The sequence below is a fragment of the Oncorhynchus kisutch genome, linkage group LG18 (assembly GCF_002021735.2).
Source record: "Oncorhynchus kisutch isolate 150728-3 linkage group LG18, Okis_V2, whole genome shotgun sequence".
In the NCBI taxonomy this organism is placed as follows: Eukaryota; Metazoa; Chordata; class Actinopteri; order Salmoniformes; family Salmonidae; genus Oncorhynchus; species Oncorhynchus kisutch.
In genome coordinates this window covers 19528271-19539273 of record NC_034191.2, presented here as the reverse complement: position 1 = coordinate 19539273, position 11003 = coordinate 19528271, and the positions used below count along the sequence as shown (strand labels likewise).

Sequence of the window (11003 nt, the reverse complement as noted above, 5' to 3'; positions counted from 1 at the left end):
ACATTTCAGTTGAATGCATTCCGTTCTGTAACTGACTAGTGCCACGTTCAAAAGAACTGGGAACTCGGAAATCTTCAACGTCCGACTTGAGTGCATTTAAGACAACTGGAACATCGGAAAAAAACGAGCTCTGACTGGGAAACATCTTTCAAACGGTCATCTGGCTCGGAATTCCAACTCGGGAAGTCAGGCCTCTTTCTAGAGCTCCGACTTCCCGACCTGAAAATCACTGACGTCATGATTGGACCTCGTATTTTTCCGAGATCCCAGTTGTCTTGAAAGCACCTTAGGTATCACCTTACCCTTCCCACCTGGCACTGGCAGACCAACAAAGGTGCGTTCACAATACATCAACGGTTCTACACTGTTATACTTGGTCTTTGATAATCCAGTGTGACTGTGAATTAACTATTTGAAATGGCCATTTAATTCGATACCAAATGTTAATATGAGTCTTTTGGTACGAGTAGTACTTTATACTAATAATTCAGACTGGCATTGTCCCGAACAGCTAAAGCTGGTTTCGGTGGGTCCTTCAGTCTTGGAGGAAAGATTAGTAGCTAGCAGTTAGCCGTGGTCAACATGCCGACTGTCAGTGTCAAACGGGATCTTCTGTTTCATGCCTTGGGCAGAACATATAGTAAGAAATGTTACTTACCTTTAAGTAATATATATTCAGTAAATTGTAGAATTACAAATTTGAACTAGTTTCGGCGTTGTATTTTCAGACAAACGGTACCTATATATATATATATATATATATAGCGAGATAGCTGCCTAAGTTAGCTACTGTGGCTACCTAGCTAAGACGGTGGCTGATGCCGTGGCAATAACAGCATATCACGTTTTTTTGTGTGTTGTTTAACAACATATCACATATGTTACATACAAAACGGCATATACTCTGTTTCTACTGAATAGTGATTGAAAACATGATTTGATAGTTGACAGAACTGATGATGCTTGTTATTTCACGACGATTGCATCATTTCCCTACCCAGACCCATCCTACCCTGCCAAGTTACTGATTTAAATGAAGAATGGAGGTGGGACCATAATATACGAATTATTCCAACATATTAAAATGCTTTTCTCTTTCCCTTCATTTCAGCTGATGAAGAATTTGATGAGTTGTGTTTTGAATTTGGGCTGGAGCTCGATGAGATTGTGAGTAGAAGACAGTGAGGATGAACTTCAGCCATATCCACTTTTTTGTGTGATAGCCCAAAAACAATACATTGGTTAACTATTCTCCCCCTAACCCTGTCCTTCAGACCTCAGAGAAGGACATCATCAGTCGTGAGCAGGGGGACACCAAGGCAGAGGGGGCGTCTGATGTGATTCTGTATAAGATCGATGTCCCAGCTAACCGCTATGACCTTCTGTGTCTGGAAGGGCTGGTCAGAGGCCTGCAGGTCTTCAAGCAGAAGTATGTGAGCACATCTAAATGGAAAATTGTGTGCTTAAACATTACTTTTACATTGCCAAAGTACTTCAGCTTGTGCTGCTTTTTCGTGTGTGTAGTGTCTTCAACTGTGTATTGACATGTCCATGTGTGTCTGCACTCCAGGATGGAAGCCCCTCGCTACAGGCGTGTGAGTCCAGCCAGCAGTGAGCCTCAGAGGCTGGTCATCACAAAGGAGGTGGGTGGAAAACACGGACCAGACTCTCTGTTTAATGACCTGGGTTTGGGGCAGAGTGTAGGGTTGGGTCATTTGGTCATCACAGAGGAAGGGAGGGAACGTCAAATCAAACTTTGTCACTTGCACCGAATACAAAGCAGTGTGACAAAAACAACAGAGTTACACAAACAAACGTACAGTCAATAACACAAAAGAAAATAAAAATATAAAAATCTATGTACAGTGTGTGCAAATGTAGAAGATTAGGGAGGTAGGCAAGAATAACAAGGCTATATACAGGGGTTACCGGTACTGAGTCAGTGTGCAGGGGTACAGGCTAGTTGAGGTAATCTGTACATGTAGGTGGTGGGGAAGTGACTATGCATAGGTAACAAACACGCAGCGAGTAGTAGCAGTGTACAAAAGGGGAGGGCGGTCAATGTAAATTGCCCAGGGTGATTTTATGAATTGTTCAGCAGTCTAATGGCTTGGGGGTAGAAGCTGTTGAGGAGCCTTTTGGGCCTAGACTTGGCGTTCTGGCACCACTTGCCGTGCGGTAGCAGAGAAAACACTCTATAACATGGGTGACTGGAGTCTCTGACAATTTTATGGGCTTTCCTCTGACACTGCTTATTATATAGGTCCTGGATGTCAGGAAGCTTGGCCCCAGTGATGTACTAGGCCGCTCGCACTACCCTCTAGTGCCTTGCGGTCAGATGCCATACCAGGCGGTGATTCAACCGGTCAGGATGCTCTTGATGGTGCAGCTGTCGAACCTTTTGAGGATCTGGGGACCCATGCCAAATCTTTTCAGTCTCCTGAGGGGGTACTGAAAAGGTTTTGTCGTGCCCTCTTCATGACTGTCTTGGTATGTTTGGACCATGAGAGTTCATTGGTGATGTGGACACCAAGGAACTTGAAACTCTCAACCCGCTCCACTACAGCCCTGTCAGTGTTAATGGGGGCTTTAATTGCACACATTGGAGCAGATTCTCTGTTTACTGACCTGGGTTTGGGGCAGAGTGTAGGTTTGGTTCATTTGCTCATCACGGAGGAGGTGGGGGAGGGGGAAACATGGAGCGGACTGTTTACTGACCTTGGTTTGGGGCAGAGGGTAAGGTTGGGTCATACATCTTGTCTTTGACAAGATGATGAATTAAGATATTGAGCTGTTGATTAATTCCTCTACATTTGTTGAGGTTGTGCAAAAGAGGGTTTGTGTTGGAAGCAAGATATAGTTTTTAGAGATGTGGGTGCCCCTGTTTGTGCCTGTCGTAGACAACTGCTGTGCGACCCCACGCTGTGGCTGCAGTCCTGAGGAACATCACCTTCACACAGGAACGCTACGACAGCTTTATCGAACTACAGGAGAAACTCCATCAGAATGTCTGTAGGTTAGTAAGACACCTAACACATCTCTACCTTCACAGAAAAATATATACAACACACACACAAGTTTGACCAACTCAGTGGCCTTGAGGATAGGGTCTGCCCTTAGATTGGAATGTTGGGGGTTCGGTCCTTGTTTGAGTCATACCAAAGACTCTGATGGCTCTATGCTTGGATTGTGGGTAAGGCCCTGCGACAGTTTAGCATCCAATTGGTGTACTTGTACATCAAGCTGCCTTGCTCTACAAAAAAAAAGGAGAGCGGGCCAGGAGCCTATGGGCCATTCAGGCTCGGACAAGGCTTACTTATTACACACACAATTTCACCTCTGCATATTTATTGTCAATGTTTTGGTCAGAGACCTTTTTCAATACCATGCCTCATACTTCACTGATGGCTTTCAATGTGTTCTTCTCTGGTAGTTTGAGATATTGGCTCAGTGGATGTTGTGACTGTGTGTGTGAATTGACTGTAATCTGTGCTCTGTAGGAAAAGGACTCTGGTTGCCATCGGCACCCATGACCTGGACACCATTTCAGGCCCCTTCACCTACACAGCCAAACCACCTGGTGACATCCGCTTCAAACCTCTCAACCAGGCCAAGGAGTACACCGCACAGGAACTCATGAGCCTCTACAAGGTGAGCAGGGATTGGCTACAGAGATCATGAGCCTCTGTAACATGAGTTGTGATTGGGTATGGCTAGAGATCTTTTATTTCTGTCATCCAATCTTTCAATTTGATTGTATTTCTCCCTCTCAGACAGACAGCCACTTGCGACACTATCTGCACATCATTGAAGACGAGGCTGTATATCCTGTCATCTATGACAGCAACGGCATTGTTTTGTCTATGCCTCCAATCATCAATGGTGAGGACACCCACATACAGTGCCATTGGAAAGTATTCAAACCCCTTGACTTTTTACCCATTTTGTTATGTTATAGCCTTTTTCTAAAATTGATTCAATTGTTTGTTTCTCACATCAATCTACACACAATACCCCATAATGACAAAGCAAAAACAGATTTTTTGAAATGTTAGCAAATTTATTAAAAATAAAAAACCTAAATCACATTTACGTAAGAATTCAGACCCTTTACTCAGTACTTTGTTGAAGCACCTTTGGCAGCGACTACAGCCTTGAGTCTTCTTGGGTATGACTCTACAAGCTTGGTACACCTGTATTTGGGGAGTTTCTTCCATACTTCTCTGCAGATCCTCTCTAGTTCTGTCAGGTTAGAAGGGGAGCGTCGCTGCACAGCGATTTTCAGGCTCTGGCTGGGCCACTGAAGGATATTCAGAGACTTGTCCCGAAGCCACTCCTGCGTTGTCTTGGCTGTGTGCTTAGGGTCGTTGTCCTGTTGGAAGGTGAACCTTCACTCCAGTCTGAGGTCCTGAGTGCTCTGGAGCAGGTTTTTATCAAGGATCTCTCTGTACTTAACTCTTTTAGTCTTTCCCTCAATCCTGACTAGTCTCCCAGTCCCTGCCGCTGAAAAACATCCCCACAGCATGATGCTGCCACCACCATGCTTCACCTTAGGGATGGTGCCACCTTTTCTCCAGGCGTGACGCTTGGCATTCAGGCCGAAGAGTTCAATCTTGTTTTCATCAGACCAGAGGATCTTGTTTTTCAATATCTGAGTGCTTTAGGTGCCTTTTGGCAAAGTGAACATTGGGTTTGTTGTCACCTCCCTGACCAAGGCCCTTCTCCCCTGATTGCTCAGTTTGGCTGGGCAGCCATCTCTAGAAAGAGTCTTAGTGGTTCCAAACTTCTTCCATTTAAAAATTATGAAGGCTGCTCTCTTCTTGGACCTTCAATGGTACCCTTCCCCAGATCTGTGTCTGGACACAATCCTGTCTCTGGGCTCTACAGACAATTCCTTTGACCTCATGGCTTGGTTTTTGCTCTGACATGCACTGTCAACTGTGGAACTTTATAGACAGGTGTGTGCCCTTCCAAACCATTCCCAATTAATTGAATTTACAACAGGTGGACTCCAATCAAGTTGCAGAAACATTTCAAGTATGATCAATGGAGACAGAATGCACTTGAGCTCCATTTTGAGTCTCATACCCAAGGGTCTGAATACTTATGTAAATAAGTTATTTCTGTTTATTTTTAATACATGATCAAAAATGTCTTAACCTGTTTTTGCCTTGTCATTATGGGGTATTGTGTGTAGATTGATGAGGAAAAACAATTGAATAGATTTTAGAATAAAGCTGTAATGTAATAAAATGTGAAAGTCAAGGGGTCTGAATACTTTCCGTATGGACTGTATATGCCAAAACTATTAACCTCGTGGACTTCCAATATTGATTTACCCATGGTATGCTGTAGATACTGTTCTGTCTGTTTTTCAGGGGACCATTCCAAAATCTCCTTGAATACAAAGAATGTTTTTATCGAGTGCACAGCCACTGACCTTACCAAGGCAAAAATTGTGTTGGACATGATGGTGACGATGTTCTGCGAGTATTGTGAAGAGCCTTTCACGTGAGTCCAGGCAACAGCTGTTTAGATTTCTATGATTCAAATTAAATGGCTAATAGTTTAACCTAATATGTTAGTGTGTAAAATAAGACCATGAATTAGTAGGAATCTGTCATAGTAATAAGAAGTTCCTTTGCCCTACCTCATTTTAAAAGACTCCTCTTGACCTATCTCACCTTCTGTTGCTCTCTCGCAGGGTAGAGGAGGCTGAGGTGGTGTACCCAGATGGAAGGACCTGTCAGTACCCGGTACTGTATCCCCTCACCATCACCCTGCAGTCTGTTTCCTTTTGTGGGAAAATATATTAGAACCCACTGGTCAATATGTACATTCTGATTATCCCCATTCTATTTGTAACCCTCAACCTTTCTGCTATACCATGTGACCTCAGGAGCTGGCTTACAGGAAGGAAACTCTGTCCGCCGACTTCATCAACCGTAAAGTTGGCATCAGGTAACAGTGGCTTGAAATAATATCCAACCTTGTTCCTGTAGAGCTACCCTCCTGTAGGTTTAAACTCTAACCCTGTTCCTGTAGAGCTACCCTCCTGTAGGTTTCAACTCTAACCCTGTTCCTGTAGAGCTACCCTCTTGTAGGTTTCAACTCTAACCCTGTTCCTGGAGAGCTACCCTCTTGTAGGTTTCAACTCTAACCCTGTTCCTGGAGAGCTACCCTCCTGTAGGTTTCAACTCTAACCCTGTTCCTGGAGAGCTACCCTCCTGTAGGTTTCAACTCTAACCCTGTTCCTGGAGAGCTACCCTCCTGTAGGTTTCAACTCTAACCCTGTTTCTGGAGAGCTACCCTCCTGTAGGTTTCAACTCTTAACCCTGTTCCTGGAGAGCTACCCTCCTGTAGGTTTCAACTCTAACCCTGTTCCTGGAGAGCTACCCTCCTGTAGGTTTCAACTCTAACCCTGTTCCTGGAGAGCTACCCTCCTGTAGGTTTCAACTCCAACCCTAATCTAGTGCATCTGATTAAATAATTAGCTTGTTGATAAGCTGAATCAGGTTATTTACAACTGGGGTTTGAGTGAAAACCTACAGGAGCGTAGCTCTCCAGGAACAGGGTTAGTGTTATAACCTACAGAAGGGTAGCTCTCCAGGAACAGGGTTAGTGTTATAACCTACAGGAGGGTAACTCCAGGAACAGGGTTAGTGTTATAACCTACAGAAGGGTAGCTCTCCAGGAACAGGGTTAGTGTTATAACCTACAGGAGGGTAGCTCTACAGGAACCGCGTTAGCGTTGAAACCTACAGGAGGATACCTCTCCAGGAACAGGGTTGGAGACCTCTCCTCTATATGCTAAGCAGAATGCTACCAATATCCTTACATTTACATGACTCTCTTATCCAGAGAGTCAGTCTTACATGAGCAATTAGGGTTAAGCGCTTTCTCAATCATTAAAAAAAATAATCACCAAGTCGGCTTTGGGATTCAAACCATCGACCTTTCAGTTACTGACCCAATGTTCTTAACCGCTAGGCTAACTGCCGATGTTTAACGTTTGTAATGCTTTAACGTTTGTAATCCCCAGTGAGTCGACTGAGCATATCGCTCAACTGTTGACCAAGATGTGCTTGCGCTCAGAGGTCATGAGTGACGGCGAACAGATCGAGGTGGAGATCCCGCCCACGCGCTCTGACGTCATCCACGCCTGTGACATCATGGAGGACGCCGCCATGGCGTACGGTTTCAACAATATTCCCCGCACCACGCCGCGCACATATACCATAGCCAATCAGGTGAGGGTTTCTTCAGCTGGTTATTCATTAATGAAGTTGATTGGTTGTTGACTGGAGCTGCTAGTTGGGTGCTATTAAGTGGTGAGGTCTTATTTTCCCTCATGACTGTTGTGTTTTTAGCTCCCACTGAATAAGCTGTCAGAGCTACTGAGACAGGACCTGGCTGCTGCTGGATTCACTGAGGCCCTCACCTTTGCCCTGGTAATGACCACACTCTCTACCTTTGTGGACCCCAAGAAGAGTAGCTGCTGCTTCTGCAAAATCTAATGGGGATCCACATAAACACACACACACATTTTCATGTGTTGTATCTGTCTTCCTGTGCAGTGTTCTCAGGAGGACATAGCTGACAAGCTGTTGAAGAACATCTCAGAGACCAGAGCATGTCGCATCTCCAACCCCAAGACAGCTGAGTTCCAGGTGGACCACCATTACTGTGGATTAATCATGTCTCTCTGATAACATTATGATCTGTCCCCCTTTGGTCTTTGAATGATCTCGTACAGTTGCTTTACACTACAGCAATTTTGAAGTTAAACAGTTGACTGGATTCTTTCACCCTCTATTGATGTGAGGGTTTTTCTCCACTAGAGGGTGCTGTGTGACTGGGTGGGTGTATCAGAGGCTGGTGGTGGTGTTAACAGCAGTGCTCGTCTTTTCCACCAGGTGGCGCGCACCACCCTGCTCTCAGGCCTGCTGAAGACTGTGGCTGCCAACAGGAAGATGCCTCTGCCTCTGAGGCTGTTTGAGATTTCAGACGTGGTGCTCAAGGATGAATCCAAAGGTCTGTTTGTGTGCGGGTGTGACCTCCGTATTCATAGACAGTATTCATGGTTATGTGATTAAGTAATGTCATTGTATACCTGCCTTTCCAATTTCTTTATTAGGACAAACATGAATTTACATATTGATTCCCTCATACTCAAGTATACACACAGTCATTATCTGTTTTTAAAGACATCCTACAGTATATCCTGATGCCTACGTTGTCCTCTGCTCTCCCTCTCAGACGTGGGGGCCAGGAACAACCGTCGCCTGTGTGCTGTCTACTACAACAAGAGTCCAGGGTTTGAGGTGATCCACGGTCTGATGGACAGGGTCATGCAGCTGCTGGAGATCAAACCAGGCCAGGGCAATGGCTACCACATCCAGGCTGCCGACGGTAAGACAACCAGGGAGCCATCTCAGTGGTTTAAACTGGACTCTGTTTCTTTCAATGGCAACTGATTGGTGAAAGCTCTGGATAGGTTTTCAGTTTTCACCATGGTGCTTTCAACTGCCGTGTCAAACCGGTCCAACTAGCCTCCCGAGTGGCGCAGCGGTCTAAGGCACTGCATTGCAGTGTTGTGGCGTCACTACAGCCTGGGCTTCGATCTTGTGGCTGGTCATCTGCAAGCTGATTTCGGTCGTCAGTTGAACGGCGTTTCCTCAGACACATTGGTGCGGCTGGCTTCCGGGTTAAGCAGGTAGGTGTTAAGCAGCACGGCTTGGTGGGTCATGTTTCGGAGGACGCATGACTCGACCTTCACTTCTCCCGAGCCTGTTGGAGAGTTGCAGTGATGAGACAAGATCGCAATTGGATATCATGAAATTGGGGAGAAAAAAAATAAAAACAAGCTTGTCTAAGTCAGTGGTCATAAAGGAAAGGAAGCAAGGAAAGGAAGTGGTATAAAACTAAAACCCATATCATGGTTTCACAGTTCACACCTACCCTCAACCTACAGTACAGCTGTGGCTGTATTTCCAGTGGAAATTATTTTAGGGGGTATTTTGTCCACTAGTGAAGTGAATGTTTTCCCATTGCACTCATGAAACTTGTTCCACAAATCAGTGTTTTTATGAGCTGTGGGTTCTGCAGGGCTCAATTAGCTCCAATCCCTCCCATCTGTGTCTCTCTCACTCCACCTCACTCACTCACCACAGGATGTGTGTCTCCTGGCACAATCTGTGGGGAAATGGATGGGCTCAAGGACCACAGAAAGAGGGATGAGGAAGGGTTGAAGAGGGAGTGCAGGGGTGTGGAGGGTAAGCGAGTGTGTCGTCAGCAGTGGGAGTCAGACTGCATGCGCCTCCCTGGGTTTACAGGGAGATCCATGGGCATTTAGACTGCCTGAAACACACACTCACAGCTCCAGAAAACACGCAGACTGTCACATTTACACACTATTATGCAGAGAGCGAGAGCGGTCAGTTGTCTCACTCATAGCCATGCGGTGTAGGGCTGAGTGGTTAGGGAGTTAGCGGAAGGAGAGCCTCTTAAGGAGCAGATGCCCACGTTTCACTTAACTGTGTCAAATTCAGCCCTTCCCATTCACTGTTAAAGGCATGCTGTACCCTCCTGACTGTCTGGTTAGTGTTGACCTTGGCTCAGTGAGAATGAATCTGAAGAGGGTTTTCAGGGTTGGTGGAATAGGTTGTCACTTGTCAGGCTGGCTGTCTGGCTATTAGTGTAGCATTTTTAATGACTGGGTGTCATGGTGCTGCCCTGGAAGACACACACAGATCATGCAGAGATTTTTCTGTTGCTAGTTATGAGTAAGTATCTGAACGGTGGCTCAGGAGTACATTAGCTTTTAGTGTGGGAAGACCTGAAGCACCATGGAGAAGAGAACAGAACAGCGTAGGAACGTAACATGTCTGTGGAACTGGAGTCATGGCAACCCTGAGCCTAGCTGGTCTCTTCCTTGAACAGGCTCTAGCGGTCAGTGTTTTAAACAAATCAATGAGTTGTCTCACATCTGAGAATAGTTCAAGCCAAAATGAGACGGATCTTAGGTGTCTTGTCTGTGTAGAAACATTTATTCAGAGACTACATTTCTTATGTTTATTTTCAGTGGATCCTCTTCACCTTTCCTTCCTTCCCAACCCCCCTCTGTTTCCCCTCTTTTCTTTCAGATTCCACCTTCTTCCCTGGTCGCTGTGCTGAGATCTTTGCGTGCGGGAAGAGCATAGGACGCCTCGGGGTCCTTCACCCTGATGTCATCAACCGCTTTGAGCTCACCATGCCATGCTCCGCCCTGGACATCGACATTGAGCACTTCCTGTGACGTCACACGCAGACACACGCCTGAACCTGTAACACCACCGAACTCACCTACTCATGCTCAGTCCATCTCAACACAGGCTTTCCCAGCTCCAGCAGAGTACAGTCCAGCCTGCCACAGCTGAGCTCACATTTTCACGCAAATCTCCCATTGACATCACATTGCGAGCTTGAGATATGTGCGAAAGTAAGGATTCAGCCCCAAATAAATTGTTCAGTTTATATCATGCTGGTATTTCTGTTGACAAATGTACAACAGTGTATGAAGTAACCATAGAAATTGTAGGCTGGTATATACAAAGGATGTGGCTGTATTTTTATCTCCATGGTAATTAAAGTGAATATGAGATGTCAGCCTGTGACTCAGTCCTGTGTTTCTGAATTAATCTCAGTCCTGCTTCATTTGAGCTTTAACCAATATGCTGTACTATACAATGTAAAGACATTGCTCTGAGCAATTGTATCGATTCAGGTCATTTACATTTTAAAGGTTTGTCATACAGCATATAGGCCTAATACACTGTATGAGTGTAAATAACAGGAAGCCACAAAGCTGTGGTTCAACAGGTTTCCTTGTGGTGTGTCCAACTGGTATGGTCTTGTTAGGTGAGTTAATGGTCTGGGGTGGAGCTTCATCTACTTGATACAACAGGACATGAACTCGGTGACATACGATACACTACTGTAACTGCAGGTGTTTGCTTAGGTCT

The 11003-nt window shown here is 45.4% G+C and overlaps 1 protein-coding gene across 2 annotated transcripts; it reads left to right on the top strand.

The window, feature by feature from the left end:
- The first annotated feature begins 327 nt into the window (after nucleotides 1-327).
- farsb (phenylalanyl-tRNA synthetase subunit beta) lies at nucleotides 328-10647 on the top strand. Of its 2 annotated transcripts, XR_004203931.1 has the most exons (17): nucleotides 507-640; nucleotides 1112-1167; nucleotides 1275-1429; nucleotides 1571-1643; nucleotides 2901-3016; nucleotides 3501-3651; nucleotides 3774-3882; nucleotides 5379-5511; nucleotides 5705-5756; nucleotides 5900-5961; nucleotides 7043-7250; nucleotides 7371-7451; nucleotides 7578-7670; nucleotides 7917-8034; nucleotides 8260-8412; nucleotides 8498-8716; nucleotides 10146-10504. XR_004203931.1 is itself a non-coding variant. In XM_020474899.2 (16 exons), exons 1-16 carry the CDS (start codon nucleotides 583-585, stop codon nucleotides 10295-10297), a joined length of 1770 nt encoding a protein of 589 aa, XP_020330488.1. In that variant the 5' UTR covers nucleotides 328-582; the 3' UTR covers nucleotides 10298-10647. The 2 variants fall into 2 exon arrangements, 1 of the variants encoding a protein (XP_020330488.1); XM_020474899.2 differs by lacking the exon at nucleotides 8498-8716 and having other exon boundaries at nucleotides 328-640; nucleotides 10146-10647.
- The last annotated feature ends 356 nt before the right edge of the window (nucleotides 10648-11003 follow it).